This window comes from Orbicella faveolata, unplaced genomic scaffold, assembly GCF_042242905.1.
Source record: "Orbicella faveolata isolate gen_17 unplaced genomic scaffold, um_ofav_v1 contig_13, whole genome shotgun sequence".
NCBI classification, from domain to species: domain Eukaryota; kingdom Metazoa; phylum Cnidaria; class Anthozoa; order Scleractinia; family Merulinidae; genus Orbicella; species Orbicella faveolata.
The window spans coordinates 4,403,278-4,424,407 of record NW_028301540.1 but is presented as its reverse complement, the minus strand read 5'-3'; the positions used below and the strand labels follow the sequence as shown (position 1 = coordinate 4,424,407).

Below are 21,130 nucleotides of genomic sequence, written 5' to 3'. Positions count from 1 at the left end.
AAACTTAAAATACAACAATACGAAAAACAACAAAAAATAGAAAGGAAAAACGAGATTACTTACAAGATCTGTACGGCACTCCGGAACTGACAACGACTGGATACAACTAAAAAACTACAACGCTTTTAAACGGAATTTTGAACTAAAAGAATAAACTTAACCAGGTTACGTAATAAACAATAGACGATTACATAACACGACGTGAAAAAACTAATTTGCATTTAAAACTGCACAAAAAAGGCACGCAAAAAATTTACCTTTAACAGCAAAGACAAAACAAAATAGAAAAGGCGACCAAAAAACGGAAAAATTTAACTCTCGTGGCTACATAGCCCCCCTAATGGACTAGTAAAGTCTACAGTTCATTACTATAGTGTAACTATACTCAGACACGAGAGTAAGTCCTCTTGATCATTCTTCACACTGGATTTTCTGGTGAATTCAGTTTCTTCAATTTAAGCTTTCTTCTCTCCTTCTAAGAAGCACAGTTTGGTTATTGGCCTTGTAAGAATTGTGGTGGCAGTTTTCACCTTGGCTGATCGGACATTTCCATCTTTTCCCATGAAAACCTCAGTTACTCTGCCTAATGGCCATTTTCTTCGATGGACGTTGTCGTCTGCAATCACAACTAGATCTCCGGTCGCTAAGCAACGGCGAGGTCTGGTCCACTTCGCTCTCTCTTGAAGGGTCGGCAAGTACTCCTTCAACCAGCGCCTCCAGAATATATCGGCCATGTACTGGACTTGACGCCAACGTCGCTTGCTGTACATTTCTTCTTTGCTGAAGACTCCAGGTGGCAAATTTGGGTTGGCTCTTAACGACAACAAATGGTTTGGTGTTAGGGGGTCCAGGTCCTTTGGGTCGCTACTGACTGGAGTCAACGGTCTGCCATTTAAGATCCCTTCAACTTCACTCACCAATGTTCGGAGCATTTCGTCAGAGACAAGTTGTTGCCCTAGCAAGGCTCTCAGGATCTTGCGGACGGATCTGATAGTGCGCTCCCAGGCACCACCCATGTGCGAGGCTGCAGGTGGATTAAATTTCCATGTAATATTCCTCTGATGAAGAAACTTGTGGATTGATTCTTGATTCCAGTCGCTCAACAACTCGCGTAACTCCCTATCTCCAGCTTGGAAGTTTGTCCCGTTGTCACTATAAACGGTAGTTGGACATCCTCGTAAATTGATGAATCTTCGCAATGCATTTAAGAAGGAATCAGTATCAAGTGAGTTTACGACTTCTATATGAACGGCCCTGATAACCAAGCAAGTAAATAGGCATCCATAGCGTTTCACATTCGAGCGACCTTGACGTACATAAAAGGGTCCAAAGTAGTCCACGCTTACGTAGGTGAATGGCGGATCTCCTGACGTCAGTCTTTTCTTCGGTAGGTCGGCCATCAACTGCTCTCCACGTACTGCACCAAGTTTTTTACACTGGAAACAGCTACTGATCACTCTCCGCACAGCTGAACGTCCCTTGATTATCCAATAGAATTGATGCAAACTGGACAGTACGTACTCTTGCCCAAGATGGCCAGTTTTCTGGTGATGTTGAGAGATGATCAAATCCGTAGCGTGGTGACGATAGGGAAGAATAATTGGATGTTTAGCCTCATACGTGATTAAGGCATTTTCCAGTCGCCCTCCAACTCTTAGGATTCCGACGTCGTCCAATAATGGATGCAGTTTGCGCATGTAGGCTGGCATCTTTTGGTTCTTTAACTCGGAAGTTACTTGGCGCGAAGGCTTCGATGAACTGATTCCTTGCATGGTTCTAATGACGTCTGGAAATGACAGCCTTTGTACATGCTTGATAACTTCCCTTTCTGCAAACTGAACTTCTTCCACGGACAGGACAGGTCCCCTTTCTAAACAGCACTGAGATCTGAAGTTAGTGGAACCACCACGGTATCTTTCAATGAACCACGTTTTGAATCTCAATAGCCAGGCCACAGCTCCTCTTAATCTGTCCCAAGATGAGTAGCGCTCTATCAACTTGGAAAAAACTTCTTCGCCTTGATGACGAGTCGACGACTGGTTGTAGAGCTGAGTTTCACGTTTGATCTCTGGATCGTCATCTGATAGTTCTGGTTGGCGAATTGTAGGATCACAAGGCCAAAACTCTTCCCTCCTCTTCAAAAACTCGGGACCGCTCAGCCACTTGCTACTTGCACTCATTTCGTCCACTGTAAGACCTCTGGAAACTTCATCCGCTGGGTTGTGTTCAGAACTGACATGCCTCCACTGATGGGGTGCTGAATTCTCATGTATAACTGACAGCCGGTTTGCAACAAGTGTATGGAAACGCTTTGACTGATTTCTGATGTACTGCAACACACAGGTGGAGTCTGACCAAAATGTCGATTGGCTAATCGGAATGTCCAGCTCTTCTCTTACGGTCTGGTCTAACTGAACGGCTAACACTGCAGCTGACAGTTCCAATCTTGGCACAGTCATTGGTCTCAGAGAAGCAAGACGAGACTTTCCAATTAGAAATGCGCAATGGATCCTTTCTTCGACATCCACCAATCTGATATACGAGACTGCTCCATATGCAACTTGTGAAGCGTCTGCGAAGTTGTGCAACTCGGCAGTTTTCAAGTCTCCAAAACAGGCAGGTCTAACGCATCTCTTTACTGTTATCATGGAAAGATTGGCCAACTGACTCTTCCATTTCTCCCACCTTTCACCATCGCCGTCGCTGATTGGATCGTCCCATCCGCGTTTCTCTCTGCAGAGATCTTGTAACAATTTCTTAGCTGGGAGGACGACTGGCGCAACGAACCAAAGTGGATCATAAACAGAACTGGTCAAGGATAGTATACCACGGCGGGTGTTTGGTCTGTCTTTAAGAGCAACCTTGAACATGAACTTGTCACTCTCCATATCCCAGTGGAGTCCCAACGTACGTTGCATTGGTAGCTTATCCTTGTCTAGGTCCAGGTCCACCACTGATGGAGCCTTTTCGACTTGCGGGATTGTATCCAGAACTTCGGATCTGTTGCATGACCACTTGGTGAGCCGAAAACCGCCTTTGGAGAGGATTTCTCGGAGCTGGTCCACAACTTCGACAGCATTTTCAACTGATTTAACCGATTTAAGACAGTCATCGACATAAAAGTTCCTTTTGACAGTCCTGACAACATCCTCTGAAAATTCATCTTTGTTGTCTTCTGCTGTCCTTCTTAGCGCAAAGCTGGAACAACTCGGAGACGATGTCGCGCCAAACAAATGGACCTCCATACGATGGTCAATTGGTTGTTGGGTCAAGTCTCCATCCGGCCACCAGAGGAATCTGAATGCATCACGGTCATCTGGTGCTACTCGGATCTGATGGAACATACACTCGATATCAGCAGACAATGCAACCTGTTCTTCACGAAATCTCATCAGCACACCAACGATAGAATTGGTCAAATCTGGACCGGTAAGGAGCTGATCATTCAGAGACGTTCCCTTGTGTTTTGCGGCACAATCAAAAACCACTCGTGTCTTTCCAGGTTTGTTTAGCACCGGGTGATGGGGAAGGTACCACAGCGGCCTGTCTTGTACGTTGATTTCGTTAAGTGGCACTCTTCTTGCATGACCCTTGGAAAGATATTGTTCCATGGTGGCCTTGTAATTTTCAAGGAGCTCGCTATCTTGTAGGAGCCTGTTCTTGAGTGTTTGCAGTCTGCGTTCAGCCATGAAACGGTTGTAAGGCAGGAATGGCGGGTACTGTCTCCAAGGGAGCGCAATTTGATAATGACCATCTTCAAGTTTCACAGATTGTTCCATGGTTGCAAGGGCTTCCTTGTCCTCCACTGACATGCTAACCTTGGATTCAGGGATCACTCCAGAGTTCTCCGCTGCCCAGAACCTTTCAAGCTGGTGCATGAGACAATCATCATCTTCTCTCAAGGCCTCCGCTGAACGAACGAGGTTAACATTCAGATGACAATCTTCGCCGACGCTCCTTTCCATTGGGCCCATGAGTGTCCAGCCAAGAGGTGTACGTATGGCGTATGGCTCTCCTCTGTTACCGCGTCTTTCTTCTAACACCCAGAATGCATCAGGAACGTTGGTGCCTATGATCAATCGGACTTCTTTCTCACTAATACTTGGTAGCTTGATGTCCCGCAGGTGAGCCCACTGTCTTGCATCTTGCACTGATGGAATACTGCGGCTAGAAGCATTCAGTTTATCAACTGTCCATAGTCTTGTAACGTCTACTTTGTCAGTTCCATCCAGTGGCTCCACAGTTAGGCTGAATTCATAGCCAATTCTTGGGCTGTCTTCTCTCTCTTGGGTCGTCAAGTAAAACGTTTTTTGGCGTCCCTGCACACCGAGCTCCGCGGCCAAGCTCTTGTCACACAAGGAGATGTCTGAGCCACTGTCTAGAAGGGCGTAGGTTTCCACGATCTTGCTTGCGTCACCGTGACATCGTACTTTTACAGGAACTATTCTCAGGCACACCTTTCCTCCTCCAGCTGAGGTACTGTTGGCCTGTCCACTTTGTAATGGAGTACTGCTGTTAACCTGAATTCCTTGATCGGCCACTCTGTCTCGACCTTCGACCGTCTGTTGTGGAGACGGTGGGTGAAGCAAAGTATGATGTCTTCTCCTGCATCCTTGGATTTCACATGCACTTTTCGCTAGACATCCTACACTGATGTGACCATACTTGAAGCAATTAAAGCATAGCTGAGCTTTCCTCATCACTTGTAGACGTTCGTCGAAGTTCTTGTCTTTGAAACTACTGCATTTCGCCAAGGAATGATTTCCGTTGCACGATGGGCACCTCAGGGTTGGAGTGAATTTATTGGAAGACAAACTCTGCCCGACACCAGGCTTAGTCTCTCGTGTATTGAATGTGCTTAAACGTTCTTCAGATGATGCACCACCCTTTGGTTTTCGCCTCTGATTCTCTGATCTGTCACGCGCAACGTCTACCACGCAACCAAACACTGGGTTATTGGCAGCTCTTGCCTTGACTTTGACAAAGTCGGCGATATGGCTGATATTCGTTCTCTGACCAGCTTGCTGAATTTGGTCCGCTAGTTCCACAAACTTAGTACGGAGATGGAACGGCAGTCTCTGGACAATTCTTCTTAAGTTGTCGGCGCTGTTAATCTCCTCCAGATATCCAATGGATTCCAAAGTGTGTTCACAGTCTTTCAATCTGTCCGCAAAAGCAAATAGTCCTGCGCGATCCCATGGTTTAAGCGGTGGTCCTTCTGTTAGCTTGGTTACGTATTTCGAGGCAATTGTGAAGGGGTGTCCAAATCGTTCTTCCAGCAGCTCTCTCGCCTTTCGGTATCCCAGGGATGAATCCATGACTAAACAACACTTGATCGTGTCCTTTGCCACTCCAGATGTATACTGAAGGAGATACATGAGTTTTTCACTTTCGCTGGCTTCATTGCTCACGATGCTGTTTTCAAACGATTTGATAAAGTTCCAGTACTCGATAGGATCACCATCGAACACAGTCAATTCCTTTTTCGGGAATGCAAATCCCTGCTTTATGGTTAATGCCATCTTATCCACAATTCCTCCAGGCAAGGTAGGATTAGTTGCTCCTGGATGCGCAACGGGTACAGTGGGACCTACTGACCAACTCGTAAACTCCTGTGCATTAGGATTCAGCCGCAACTGAGCGTTTCGAGCACCAATTTTCCGTTCGACTCGAGGATCAGAATGTTCCTGCTCGGGGACATTTGCTGCTCTAACATTAACTCGTTCACTAAACGGCTTCACATCTTCAAAAACGTCCCGTAAATTAGCTAAAGCGGCTGGCTCCTCATCCTGAAGCAACTTTAGTTGAAGATCAGTCCTTTGAATTTCATACTGCGCATCCACAATCTCCAACTCTAGTTTCGTTTCTTCTTCCTGACGTAATAATGCTTGCTTTTTCTTCAGCTGGTACAATTTTAACTGCGCTAACGCCTGCTTGGCATTTACCTGTCTGACAGACAAATGTGAAGATAGCAGAGAACTTGCGGTACTTACAGAATCTTCATTTTCTTGAAGCGCTTCCGCGGCGGTAGGTGCGGTGATTTCTCTAGCGTTTTCAATCCATCTTTGGATTCTCGCAACCGTCTCCATTTTCCGATGAAAATGTTCCTTAAAGTAACGAGCTTGACATTCCAATTCCTCCAGATCTCCAGCCGACAAAGTCGCGACGTAGTCATAGTGGGCCCTTTCAAAGCAAGAGAAAGCTTCCTCGATTTCCAATAACTTCTTCGAGACTTCATTGACATTTTTAGAGTCATTCAGTAAAACTTCGGCGGCACGGCACAACGTCGTAACTCTAGACAAATACCCTGAACGCGAATTCTTCAGGCGCATACTGTCGAGGGCATCCTCTGAATGGACTCGGCGTCTTCTTAGACTCTCAATTCCGGACAACATGGCATCCATCAGATCTTTGAATGCATGTATATAACACTCCTGTACGTCTCGAATTCGTCTTTAATTCTAACGATTCACTTAAAACCAAAATAACAAATACAGAAATTAATAAATACGAACTTAAACTTAAATAAACTTAAAATACAACAATACGAAAAACAACAAAAAATAGAAAGGAAAAACGAGATTATTTACAAGATCTGTACGGCACTCCGGAACTGACAACGACTGAATACAACTAAAAAACTACAACGCTTTTAAACGGAATTTTGAACTAAAAGAATAAACTTAACCAGGTTACGTAATAAACAATAGACGATTACATAACACGACGTGAAAAAACTAATTTGCATTTAAAACTGCACAAAAAAGGCACGCAAAAAATTTACCTTTAACAGCAAAGACAAAACAAAATAGAAAAGGCGACCAAAAAACGGAAAAATTTAACTCTCGTGGCTACAATCATTCTTCACTTTTATCTTCCAAATTGTCGCTAAGTTCTTTCTATTGTTCATGTTTCCATGACAACAGTCAATATGCGCAATAGGCACCTGCATATTATTACTATATATTGGCTCGCAAACAAACTACTCCCAAACTCTAAGCGATCCGATACCAAAGGTAAGTTTCATCTTAATTCTACGCAAGTGCCCGTGCCTTTGTGGCTCATCTGCGGGGTCTTTTCACTGAGAAACATAATATGTGCAATATGAAGTTTACTGATATAATCGTTTTGGCATACGAGGTCGTTTGTAGTCTCTCGAGGTTTCGTTGTTAAAAATATCCATTTTGTAAGAATTCTCTCCCTCGGCTTGTCAAAAGTACTCGTACAGTTTGCTTTGCTATTGCTTGGCCATGAATCTCCACGAACCTAATTTTTGGTAGCGTTGTTCCTGAAGTACAAAAAGAGAGTAAAGCGAGATTTTCGGAATGATCGTGATATTTTTAACCTGCTAAAAATCACGAATTCATTACGGCCCCACTTTTGTGAAAAACACGCAAAATATGTGACTCATATCTTCTTACGAATTTCATTCTATTCAATCCGCATCAAATGAGACTATTGTTGAGGGGTTTTACAATCATTCGAGTCCAGTTATACCTCTGTGGGTCGAGATCGCGACAAGCCGCTTAAAATCACCAAAATGTGTTTCCTCAGAATCCAACACGATAGCCATGTTGCCTCGTGGAATCGGCAACTTTAGTACCTCGTCTCCTTATTAGCAGTCACTTGAACTTATCCATCACATTCACATTGCTTGTTTTAAAACAGCATTCCATCAAAGTAGTGAGGCCTTCTAACGTCTGCTTCTTGCTCGCAAAAGCGAAACACTTATGTTCTGCTCTCCACGCTCGTGCAGAAAGGAAAGGGACCGCCATCTTGAAATCGGGACGAGCGAAGTCAACCTAAAACGTTCGCGTTTCTCCTCTAACGTTCCATACCAATAGTCTTGTTAATACGGGGTTTTACTCATGGATCACATACGAAGTCAAACGTTCGCGATTTTTCTCTAACGTCTAACCAATAGTCTTGTTAATGGGACGTTTTAATCATGGATTACATTCGTTTAATTCGCGTGTCCTCTCATCAATCCGTTGGAGTGTTGGGGCGTTGTTGACTTCCTGATTGTCGATAAACTTTTCTTAAGATGAGTAGAGTTCAGTTTTGTCTGTTTTGGAGTAAAGTTGTTGGTAGTTATCAAGCCTTTGACTTCAATCCTTTGTTTCTTGAACTTCGCTGGCCTTGTGTGTCAAATTGACGGTATTTGCTGCATGTCTGTTGCAACTTGTTGGCTCTTAAATCGTGCAACAGCTTTATTTGTTGGCCTTTGCGGTGGAGGTTTGTTGTTTTTTTTTTTTGCTGTCTAGTTGCAACTGTTGACTTGCCGTCTACTGCTATTGCGGTGTTCAGTGTTGTGGTTTTAAAATTTACAATAACGTTTGAATTAGAGTATGTCTGCAGTGTAAGCTGTTTCTGCTATTTATGTTGGTGTTTTTATAATTTACAGTGGAACCTCGATTTAACGAAGTCGCCGGGGACCGGCCAAATTTGTTCGTTAAATCGAGGGTTCGTTATATCGAAAACCTCGATACACCCAGAAGTGCCGCGTTTTGAGATGCATGGTGGCTTTCAGTATCAATTATTTTCCCTCTTGAGCAGACGCGCAGCTTTTGTTTGCAAAAGAATGACACTTTCAGAGTAGCGATTAAAAAATGTTGCAACATAGAGGTTATACAGAAAATTGTCTAGGTAAACAAGGAAACATTGTAATTCGTTATATCGAGGTAGATTTAACGTTTGGGCTTCCGGATTATGTTCGTTATATCGAAGAATTCGTTATATCGAGGTTCGTTATATCGAGGTTCTATTCCATACATTTTACTGTAACTTTGGCCGGGACATAGAATATCGTTCGTTATATCGAGGACTTCGTTAAACAGAGGTTCGTTAAATCGAGGTTCCACTGTACATTTATGGTGACAGCAATTTTGCTTTATCAGTGATTTATCATTCGCCATGTTGTAAAGGCTGATATTTCTAAAGCCTCCAAGATTTTTGAAGCTGTCGTGTTGCTGTCGTTATTTCCAAATTCTAATTAAAATTTCCATAAGCACGCAAAGAGAGAACTTGGCCAATATTTAGCCATCTTTACTCCACGCTTGGTCAATAGCCCATCATGTCTTCAGGCCTAGTTTACGGCATGGCGCTCTTCAGCTTATGCTTATTTGTTTGTCCACTTTATATGTTATTCTGGTAACAGAACAAAGTTTCCAAAGTTTAAAACAATAGACCATTTTACAGTTGTCTCCTCAGTGACGTGTTTAGCTTGGGCGATTTGTTACCCATTTCAGACCATGTGATGATAATCTTGAGAATTTTTGCTTTCAAATTGTCAAATAGTCGCGTGTATATGAATAGATAATTTTTACATGGATAAAAGAACGATTCTCTAGGGAATATCATGTAGTCTGTATTGGAAAACAAACCGCCCAAGCTAAAGATGTCTGTTTTAGCCTTTTCCAGGCGTTCAGTTAGTTGCGCGAAAAACGGCGAGCGAAAAAATAGGGGAGAAGCCGGGCGAGAGAAAGCTAAAGAACATGCTTATCCCATATTTTTTCGCTCGCTGCGTTTTCGTGCTGCGTCCCAACCAACTGAACGCCTGGAAGAGGCTGGGTATATTTTTAGTTTTTAAACCCACGTCGCACAAAAAATATTCAATACATCGGGCTCAAATTCCTTGAGACTGTTAATCTAGCCTGTGAACCGGCTCTCTAGTCGAGGATGGGGCGAAGGGGAGAGAGAGGAGGGTAGATGACGCCACAGCCCCCACCCCGTACGCCCCTCGGCCTCTTCACCCTCAGCAAGTTCCTTTCTGGCTTAATCGTGCTACGCCCGTTCAGTATTCAGAACTAATGTTTTACAAGTAGCTCAACCAGAAACTGTTTCGTTTATGCAAATGAAGCAAATATTGTAAACAAAGATTCTGCTATGGTCAGGAAATGAAAACATGGACCCCTGCCGATGTTATACGGTTGAATTATAGGGGGCCTTGTTTGTTCGGCACGTTAAGAAATCAATTTAATCAGACCGCAATCTGACAACAGAAACACAAGCCCGTCATGTGAATCGAAAGAATACAGGCTCAGAAAGCAAGGGTATAAATAGACATTTTCAAAGTTACCCGGCGTATTTATCTATAAAGGCCAAAAACAGACTGAGATTATTCAGCGGATAAATTGAAAAACCTGCCTCTTCAAGCTTCTTCAGATTATACAAAACAACTTCTCAGATCAGCTCTCCAGCTGAAAACGGTGTCCTTGGGCATCGCAGGAACTAAATTCGGTGTCCAATTAATGTTTGAGTGTCTTACGGTCAGGTTGTGAGCTCTTTTGCAAACGCTTCTTTTCATTCAAAACAACTCAAAAAATATGGTACACGAACATCTAGTAAGAAAATAAGAGCAAGAATTCCTGAGAATTTCAAGGACTATTGACTATTGAGTTTTCGCTTGCCAATAAAACAGCTCCGAAAGTTCTCCGTCGCCTTCTAAAAGAGCGTGATCAGTGTTTGGAATGGCTGACAGAAACAGCGGACTTTAAGCACAATCCCAATGTTCCCGGTGAGGTAAAGGTAAATTCTGCCTGACTGTTAGTTCTGTTATTTAGTTCCCAATGAAACACCTGGAGAATACATTCTCACAGAACTGCAGCGTGAAAGGCTAAGCTGCTCTGCTGCTTTGGGGATTGAGCCAAACAATATATTATCGTTTTGGTGTCAAAACAATTAAAATCTAAATCCTCAAATGCTTTTAAGTGTTAATAAGCTTAACTGTAAGTTCCCAGTGAAAGAACCGAGAATGAGTTTTCACAGAACCACAGCCTTAAGAGGCTAAGCTGTTCTGCTGCTTCAGAGAATAATCCAAATTATGTTATGAGCATCGAAACAATCAAGATTTAAATCATTGATCAAATGTTTAATTTCATTAATCCTGACCTTTTCGTCCCATTGAAACATCCGGAGAACGAATTCTCGCAGAATCCGGCAGCCTAAAAAAGCTAAGCTGCTCTGCTGCTTTAGGACTGCTAAGCCAAACAATATCATTTCAATTGGTATCCAAACAATTGAGTTATAAATCATCAAATGTCTTTAAAATGTTAGATTTCATTAAGCCTGACGGTTGGCCTTTTTTTCAAAACTTTAAGGTGGCTCTGAACCCTAATTACAGAATTTTTTAAAATTTTGTCAAAAGTTGCGTCTTATCACGATTATTAAAATTTGATAATATAAAACAATTTCACCGTGCCGTTTTTGAACTATAAGCCCCCTAAAGCTGTAATTAAGGGTGTTCTAGCAGGTCATACTGTTGATATGGTACCCATTGTGTCATGAAAATAATAACGTGTTACCAATGATTGGACAGTTTTTTCATACCATGACTGTAGCATCAAGTGATAAAGAGTGGTTATAATGACCTACCAAAATCTAAGTGATGGAAACTGTTTCATGAGCCACCTTAAGTCTATGATCAAGTGGTCAAAATTCAATAGATGTGTAACCTTGAATAGGCAAGACAAAATTAAAAAACAATGCTTAATTAAGTTACGAGTAGTATTTGAAACTACACTTGTGTTTTGGTGGCAATGACAACAATAGACTTATTCACTGTAATGCAATGTGAAGTTACACTCACTTCATTTGTAGCCGAGGACCATTAAGCATTTTTCGAACTCTTTCAAGGCTTCGAACGGTTGCTTAACCAGACTTGCTTCAACTTTGCGCAGGGTTTGAACACGCTTTATATTTTCTGGTGAAGTGTGTGGTGGCGTCTCGGGCAAGAAGGCAGGGATCTCACTTCTTCCCGCCATTTCATCGATTGGAAGGGAATTTATCAAAGTTTGATCGTTTTAAACTCCACTGAACCGATCATTCATCGCGTTGCAGATTTTTACCTCGCACTGCGTTAGCAAGAATGCCAAAACTAGTGGAAACCACGACCGTATCCTATTTCCTTTGCGAGTCAAACCATCGACCTTAGCGCTAATGTGATCGATTTGATCGGTGCATAAATACAACAACTTCAACAATATTATGGATAAACGGGGCTACTGTGCTTGCAACGGGATCGGTCTATAAGACCATTCACTCGAAATTGCGTCCGGTTTGCATAGTATCCGAACGCTTGTGAATACGGACAATGGTTCACAAACAACCATTCTCTCGGGCGCTCAATCTTGAATGTTATTTTCGCTTCCACCATCATTAACCATTCGTACTGCACAACCATCTTCTGTCTGGTCTTCTTCTCTTAATAACGGCGGAGACAGATTTTTCGATCTCGTAACACAACTCATGATCACTGGAAATGAAACCCACACCCTGCGCCCACTCACCAAACACTTAACATTTTTTTGCTTCAATGCCAGGATTCAGAGCCACCTCATATTTTCCTAAAATGTAGGGTAGCTCTAAATCCGCTTACACATTTTTTTTTACACTTGGCAAAAAGACAAATCTTGACATGTTGATCAACGCGATAATAAATCAAGGTGTATATGAGCCACTCAACATGGAAAACGATTTACGAAAGGCTGAGAACTGACTTTTAATCCCGGGGGTACTCCTTTGTATGGGCTGTTAATATAGGTATGCGCGGCCCCAAAGGGTATGGTTTTTCAGCAGTTTTGGTCCTAAATAGGATCTCGATTTTGGCCATAAATAGGATATGGCTTATGCACTCTAGGGTCCTCTAGTCTTGAATTGGGTATGTTTTTAAGAAGAAGCTAGTTTTTCATCGTTATCATCTCCACTTCCAGGAAATTCGTACAATGCTCTTTTTGCACTTTTCTTTTCAGTGACAAAATGTAGTCGTTCAAAACTGTCGAATGTCTTAACAGATCCACGAATAAGAAGAAAACGGTCATCATTCTTTTGCGTGTTTTTCAAGACACGTGGGGCCGTAATTAATTTTTTGATATTTTGGCCGGTTTTAAAAATACTTTGAAGACAATATCCCACCACGCTTCTAGGACTACCATAAGCTATCTCTGGACGAAATATAAAGAATTTTGTTTTTTCATCAGCATGTGCTCGGTCTTAGTGGACATTCCTTCTTACTTTTTTTTTTGCCAACAAACGTCAGTAATGTATTTTACTGGTCAGCATTTCGCATCGATGTCAGAAGTAATGCACGCTCATATGAGCGGTAACCAATAAGGAGCCGAGAAAGACAATAAGCTATTGTTTGGAGAACAATGAATGCTATTGTTTTCCAAGATCCAAGAAAGCGCTATTTATTTTCAGCCAATCAGGAGCCGACTTAAGAATTCAAGATGGCGGCGCCCACGAAAGTCGGCCATGTTGGAAAACAGCCCACCAGCCTCGACGGAGGACTGGGATCGGTCTCACGGATTTCCATGGCGACACAAATCACGCCAGGGTCACGCAAAAAATGTCATGCAACTTCAAAATCGATACTTACAGTGTCCTGTGGTCCTAAACGACAGAGGTCCGGTATTTAAAAACCAAACATCACACAATGTCAAATATCACGAACTTTAATATCAACACTTTTTGGCTAACATTAAAAGATATGACGTCATTGCCATGTTGATCGAGTAAAAAGACCGGTTTCTATCGTCATCACACAATTTTTCAAATGAACTTTAATGTCCAAAACGTTTGCGCTAAAATTACAGAAAGCTGGTCATTGTGTCTCAAATAAGATAACACTATCAAAAGAAATGGAACAGGAATAATTTTATCCAGCGTGAAGGCAATCTTTGACGAGTAACGACTAATAAGCGAAGACAAAAATTTATAGGCTAAAAGGTGAGAAGAAAAAAAATACAATTGAAATGCTTCAAGTGAAAATGAATTGCTAATGGCAGTTTGCAATAAAATCTAAACTCCTTGATCTCCACTGTTCCCTTGAGAAAAGCATCATTCAAAGGAATCTTGAACAAACAAAAGGCATTTTGGGCGACCATTGAAGAATTGACATAATTAGTCAGAGATGAAACATGGAATAAATTAAAACCGAAAAGCACATGTTTAGAAGCTGAAATCATGATAGACTGATCTTAACCCTTGAGAATAAAATCAAAGGAATTTCAAAACAACGTTTCGCGCTTGAAGTAAAGATTTAACTTCATTTACAAACACTACAAATCGCTCCTAATTCAACAATTATAGTTGTCTAAGCGGGTTTCCAATAGCGCCAAAATAAATCACTTACATCAAACATAGTCCTTCCCTCCAAAGCGTCACACAACTAGCAATCGCTCAACTCCATAGCCACGAAGACAGGAAAGAATGTTACGCTTAGAAAAGAAGACGTGTGCTGAACGTTGTCACAAGTAAAATGAATGCTATAAAGACCGATTGCCTTATAAACTCGTAAAACAAAACAAAAACAAAAACAAAGAGTCTGAGTCTTTATGACGTTTATTGAATAATGACAATAAAAATAATAACACGAACTCCGACAGAGAATTGATTACAATTTTTAACTCTAAGTGTTGGGAACTAAACTCGTTTCCAGTTTCACAGTCTCTTGGTCCCTGGCCCCAGAACGCACGATATTCTGCCCTAGTTTTCTTTGCTTCTGGTCATGAAGTCTTTGCCTGATCCGTTCCTTATTCTTGGCATAATAACTTTTCCAATATTCGTTGATCCGTTCCCTGTTATTTTTACAGTATTGTCTAAACATGTGCTGGTGGGCTGGTGGGCTGTTTTCCAACATGGCCGACTTTCGTGGGCGCCGCCATCTTGAATTCTTAAGTCGGCTCCTGATTGGCTGAAAATAAATAGCGCCATCTTGGATCTTGGAAAACAATAGCATCTATTGTTCTCCAAACAATAGCCTATTGTCTTTCTCGGCTCCTGATTTGTTACCGCTCATATGACGTCTTTAGCCGAGACGCCGATGTAAGTTTCTCGTACCCACCACCTAACTAAGCTTGTTCTTAGGCTGTGTGGGACACAAGTTGAGAAGAACAATTTAATTACAAATAAATGTACAAACGAGTACAAATAAATGGTTGTTGTTGTTGTTGTTGTTGTTGTTAGAACACCAAGAGGGAAAAACGTCATTACAAATGCTTGCTAAAAATGCATTTTTCACCAAGAAAGGTAAGATTGTTTCTTATTTCTTTGTTTAGTTTCAGTCGCAGATCAAAATAGTTATAGACTACGAATTCGGAGTTTCATTTGTTTAAGAGGTGGAAATTCCTGTTGAGAGAAAAACAGGGATTATAATGTTAAGGTCATCTTGAATGCGAAATTTATGTAACAAGTCAAATTATTGTCGCAATTTGATTGGTTCTCAATTGTAATCTATTGGAGCACAGACGTATAGATTACGTCATTATTATGAACATTTTTTTAAAATTTAGATAATATTTCACCTGACTGCGCGAAGGAAAGGAAAGCCTCAAAATAATTGTTTACACAAATTGGTGTACCACTTCTTAAAATAAACACATAACCGTGTTTTCCGACGTGAATGTTCCAGTTCGTTTCAGGACACAGCAGCGAGCAAAGTATAGGTCATATCAGCTCGCGATCGTCTCTATCGCAGCCAGAAAGAGTCAGTGACACACTCGCCTAACGGCTCGCGGTGTACCACTTCTTTGTTCTTACCTGCGACATTTTGATGTCATCTGTGATCTATTACTAAACAGACGCACGGCAACATGGACAGCTATTTGTTAAATAACTCTGTCCAAGAAGTGTTTTTACCACCGAAAGTAAGAGTAGCTTTTTTTTCTGTTCAGTTCAAGTCGAATTGGATCATAGCCTGCGTAAAAAAGCCTGCGTAGCAAGCGTTTCCGTACGAGCCGAACGAAATTGGGCCCGTCGAAAGAGCTCTTCCGCATTCTGGCCGCGCGAAAAATGAGGCGAGAGCAATTCGCGCCTCTCCAGTAACTGAGTTAATGCCAAGATTTTCAACCGTGGACCTCCATAACCATCTCCCTGAAACACTTAACAACACAATCTTCAATGTTTCTGACACTCTTTAAGTCCTTTAAGATCTTCTTTTGTGAACTCAAAGTTTAATTTGGATGCTTTGTAATTATCTTCAACCACAAACAGTGTAATTGTAGGCATAACTTTAAGCATATCTGGCGCAATGTCTGGCGTATTATACAACAGAAATGCAAAAACATCAAATACAAATCTCGTAGCCGTTGAAGAGTGTCTTTGCTCGGGTAGCGGGAGTACACCCATATAATATGGACGGGGCGTTTGTCGTGCCTTTTAGGGGTTAAAAAAGCAGTAATGGTACCCCTTAGAGGTGAAAATAAATTCAAGTCACGCCCAAAAAACAGGTTCCTGGTTCCTATATAGGAAAAACAAAGCGTCGACTACACGATAGAAAAACTGAACATTTTAAGGCCCTTGCTAAAAGCGGTCACACCTCAGCCATTGCGAATCACGTTACTTCCACGGGTCATAATATTAAATGGGACAATTTTGATATCCTAGCAACTGGTAGGTCAGATATACATTGTAAAATTAAGGAAACATTGTTAATTCGTGATTTAAAGCCAGCCTTGAATGAAAACGTTGGCAGTGAAAAACTTTTTCTTTACTAGCATTTTGTATTGTTATTATTATTATGGTAATTTTTTTTTCCACTCGTCTGTTTGTTATTAACTATTAGTCTTGTTACATATTATTAGATACCAGTCTTTTTCTTTCTCTTCGCGTTTAAATTTCGATTGTAATCTAGTTAACGGTCACTTCTGAAGATGTATGTTGTACAAACGAAACGTCAAGGAAATTAACTTTGTTTAACATGCGTTCTAATTCCATGTTTATCACCGCGGTTTGTGTTTTGTTTCTTCTAAAGCTACGATGGCCAAGGAAAAAGAGTTTTTACGGTTCCTGGTTCCTCTTTAGGGATTCTTTTTAAAATTTTCGACGAACACCTCCGTGCTTTTTATATGGGAGTTCCCTTCACGGGTGTCTTTGTTGCAAGCGAACCACGAATCCGAGTTGATTAAGCAGCTCCTCCTCCTCCCCAGTCCTCCTGCTTCTTCTCCTCCACCTCATGAAATTGACCCGTGACATTAATGACTTCTTTAAAGGTCCCTAGTCAGCCTCCACCATCTTTGATGCCATCGAAATGATTGATATTGCATGGTAAATCGAAATCCTATTATTTTGCTGTAAGTTGTGTACCTGAAAATATGTTTAATTATCTTTAGTAGTTTCACAGGTTTCGTTCGTTTCGACATGCTCCGAGTAAAGTATACTAGCCAAACCCTCACAAGCAAACAAAAACAAAGGTGTGACTTTTAAGTAGTAACAGAAATTCTTTCGCCTCTAAATAAGTGCTCATTTGTTTAAATTCGTTCTTTCTACATTTTTTTCAGTGCAAGCCACTCCGAAGTTTGTGTTTAATGGTCGCGGCAGCAAGTCTGGTTCTTTTGGTTGCATTTCAGACGATGCCAAACAGAAAACGTGACAGTAAGAGGAAACACTCAATACAATACAAAGCATTCTTATGGGACTTACAAATGCTACCGCTAAAAAAGGGTATAGAAAAAAAAGAAGCGCTAGAATTTCTTTAATCAGTGAAATTTCAGCGCGGATTTCACAACTATAAATTAGGCCCATTCTTCAACTTTCACTAAATTTTACAGACCTGAGCTCAGGACAGAGAAAAAACTCATTTTTCAGCTGTCAGTTAAACCTAGAAAAGTTGAACTCGGAAACGTAATGAAACAAATCTTGTAGTGAGTCCCCTGGCACCTAACCATGCCATCACGCTACGTCCAATAAAACAACGGAAATGTTAAGGTAAGACTGCTCAAACAAAGTAAACATACTTTTCATTTTTTTATCTTATTCTTTCCTCATTTAACGGTCACATTTCAGGGAGGTTAGACAATCATTCGTTATCAAACAAGACTACTACACAAAACAGTTCTGCAAATTTCATAGCCGGAGCTCGACTTCACCTCATTGTCCAGTTTCCAGTGTTGAATGTCACAAACAAACCAGAAAACAGCTCGGTTGTGTTGAGACAAAAGGAGTACATCTATTGCCTCAGAAGAAACCTGAATAGTCCACACGTAAGTTAAACTTGGTGTTCCATCATTTTACATTGTAACTCACAAAACTAGATGGTTATAAAGTTCTTTTTAAACGCAATCTATACAGACTTCTCAATCGCCAATACTGTTCTCGAAGCAGCTCGAAGACTGTGTGGAATTTCTAGCACCCTGTACGTATTTTATCTGATTTTATATTGCTGATCTTCCTGTGATGCTGCCGTATTCCAACATAAACAGTTACCTATATTTCTGAGGTTTTAGTTTCATAAGAGGCAAGACCCTCTAAGAACTTGACGTCAAGCTTATCTAGCCTGGTCACACTCGTCACCCGTTCCTTCCCCACGTGTGGAAGGAACGCTTGACGAGTCCTAACAGTGTCTGCGCGGGAGGCTATAGCCCGACCGGGTTCTTCGTTTTATAAACAGACCAAGTTTGAATTTCCAAGCTTTTTCGTTCCGTGACGTTTAGCCTGCGTAGCTGGAGGGAGTGAAATTCAACTCGACTTATTACCAATCCTCTCGCGGCTCCGCTACTCGCGTTCTCGGCTTCGACGCCAAAACAAAAGCACTCGCGCTCAAATCCCACCAGCTACGCAGGCTACACGACATTAAAATGCTAGCCCGAAAAAGCTGTCGTGTAGGTCTTTTAAAACAGTCCTTACATTAGACGAAGTATTTCAATCTGTCGGCGTTCTAGAATAATAATTTGTCGTTTTCATAGCAAAACTCGATGACAATGAGATGGCGTCCACATACCCGTGTGAAACGCGTCTGAATAACGCGTATAAAAAAGCACACAGACATAAATATTTACGAGGCTTTTTATGTATTTTTTGATAGCGTGACACCATCAGTAAAAACCAGTAATCAACTTGGCTTTCCCTTTTCGTAACACACTCACACAGCCCTCGTTCCCAGGGCTTTTCCAAATTTCAAAGGGAAAAGTCCTGGAAACGAGGTTGAGATAACACTCTCTTTGTCTGGATGCTGAATCGAGAGTAATAATAATAATAATAATAGTAATAATAATGATGATGATGACGATGATAATGATGATAATAATGACGATAAAAATAATAATTTTATATGACACATGCTTCTGAACATCCAGCAGCGCTGTGTAATTTCCTTGAAAAAATTAATTAAAATAATAAATAGATAAAAAATTAATATTCAAATCATTAATTTAAGAAATTTAACGATAGCTCAGGGTTCAGGGTTCGAACTTGAAAAGGGTCAATGTATTCTATTTTTTTGGGCAAGACATTTTACTTTCAAAATGTCTCCAGTCAGGAATATTAAACGATGAGTGGTAAATTGTCGGGGGAATCTGATGAAACGCTTTGGTAACCCGTGGTGTTAAAATCACAAATCACCGCAGTCGCTCCCAATTTTGGATGGAAATGGGTTTCGTAGCTTTGTCGAGAGCATCTGCACGTGCCTCATAAACCGTGAATTTCCTTGATTTGTTTTCCAGGTTGAAAGAATCCATATACTCCTTGAAAGCGACGTGGATCGTTACGCCATTGAGGCCCAGAATTTGCTCGAGGACTGGAAATTAAATTTTCAATTTCTTGGTCGGCGCATGCGTTACAAAGATGCCTTCCAGTACGCTTCGAACAATTTGTTACGTAGAAATGTAATGATAATGAACGCAGACTGTTATGTGGATAAAGGGTTTGAACGACTAAACGAAAGCATTTTGGACAGAAAAACAATGTACGCACTGACCAGGCATGAAACTCCTGAAAACGTGCGTCTCTGCAACGCGGAGGATTTCTGTGGACCGAAAGCAAAATACATGGGATCCCACGATGCATTTCTGTTCAGGCTTCTCGTGCCACTTCCCTCTCAACTATTAGATAGCATTGACTACCGGCCGAATATGTTGGGCATTGAACAAGTTTTGATATTTAACTTTCATAAGTACGAACAATTTACTACAAAGAACCCGTGTAAAATCCTTTATATTGTCCACCATCACTGCAGTGAAACAAGAGACAACAAGGAACAAAGTATTCAAGGAAAACGACTTGACCACCATCTTGGCATCACAAGGAATTTTCGCTTGTCAGAATTTTCTGGTTTGTAATGTTATCTTTTATTATGTTTGGTACTGTTCGAAACGGAAATAAATTAAGATGCATGTTCATACGGCGTAGGGTACAACAAGTCTGGCTATAGCTACAAAGCGAAGAGTTCTTACGCGAACTGGGCTGAAATGATGTTTATTCTCGCTTAGTTAGGAACTGGTGCGAATAGTGTAAGTATTAGTATTGTAAGAGGTGTAAGTAATTGCTCTGTGTTGTAAGTAATGTAAGTGGTGTGAGTCTTTTTTTTTTTTACATTTTAATTGTGCTTCACACTACTTACAACACTGGCACGGCTACTTACACAATTTGCAACAGAAATACAACTACTAAAGTCCCTTACATTACTAACTAAACTTGTTATACAATGCGATTACTTACACACTACTTACACCACTCACAATACGATACGATTACATATGCTACTTACAATACTACAATTTGCATAACTTACTCCAATACAATGAGACAACTTATCAGTTCTACTTACAATACTAATACTTACACTACTTACAAAATAATACGGTTACTGAAGAGAATATGTCTATGTATTAGTATAAATTCTTGATAAAACAAATTAATAAAACATTCATATTATAGCTATGAACTTAACAAATAAAGAAGCTAAGCCGTATATTACACTGTGATGAAACATGGCAGGCATTTGAGGACACCATTGTTCTCAGATGTCCGGAGTGTTTTATCACAGTATAATACACGGCAGAGGCTTCTTCATTTGCTTTATGATATAGAGGTAATGTGGCGAAAAACACTAAAACGCGCTTTTCCTAAGTTTTATACTAACTTTCGTGGCTCTTTAGTTTGTACCCGATGTGCCCGCAGAGTGTTAGAGCAGAGTCCGAATGGTACTGATACAAACAAAACATGAAATGGCGCCTGGGGAGAAAATCGAATCGGTATTATCACATAAGCTACTCCAATCGGTCAGTTCAAAATGCAGACTGCAAACTGTAGGCTGTGTACAAAAAGCAGACCAGGTGCAAAACGCAGACTGAGAATAGACTGTTTCTCGTCTGCTACGTGACAGTATGTCATCTAAAAACATACCGAGTGTCACGCA

General features: G+C 41.1%; 2 protein-coding genes across 3 annotated transcripts; one reads left to right on the top strand and one right to left on the bottom strand.

The window, feature by feature from the left end:
• Positions 1-455: 455 nt before the first annotated feature.
• On the bottom strand, positions 456-5,522 carry LOC149114685 (uncharacterized). Its single transcript, XM_089283937.1, has one exon. It carries the CDS (start codon positions 5,520-5,522, stop codon positions 456-458), a length of 5,067 nt encoding a protein of 1,688 aa, XP_089140063.1.
• A 1,434-nt stretch (positions 5,523-6,956) lies between these two features.
• On the top strand, positions 6,957-20,648 carry LOC110060616 (uncharacterized). Of its 2 annotated transcripts, XM_089284151.1 has the most exons (5): positions 6,957-7,016; positions 14,965-15,027; positions 17,277-17,370; positions 17,782-17,978; positions 19,437-20,648. In XM_089284151.1, the coding sequence occupies exons 2-5, from the start codon at positions 15,007-15,009 to the stop codon at positions 20,049-20,051; spliced, it is 927 nt and encodes a 308-aa protein (XP_089140277.1). In that variant the 5' UTR covers positions 6,957-7,016; positions 14,965-15,006; the 3' UTR covers positions 20,052-20,648. The 2 variants fall into 2 exon arrangements, with proteins under 2 accessions (XP_089140277.1, XP_089140276.1); XM_089284150.1 differs by lacking the exon at positions 14,965-15,027.
• The last annotated feature ends 482 nt before the right edge of the window (positions 20,649-21,130 follow it).

Coding starts and splice junctions, on each gene's coding strand:
- LOC149114685 (XM_089283937.1), bottom strand. CDS start 5,522: ATGGCATTAACCATAAAGCAGGGATTTGCATTCCCGAAAAAGGAATTG.
- LOC110060616 (XM_089284151.1), top strand. CDS start 15,007: ATGCATTTTTCACCAAGAAAG. Junction 15,028..17,276: donor TGCATTTTTCACCAAGAAAG/GTAAGATTGTTT, acceptor CATTTTTTTCAG/TGCAAGCCACTCCGAAGTTT. Junction 17,979..19,436: donor GAAACCTGAATAGTCCACAC/GTAAGTTAAACT, acceptor TTTGTTTTCCAG/GTTGAAAGAATCCATATACT.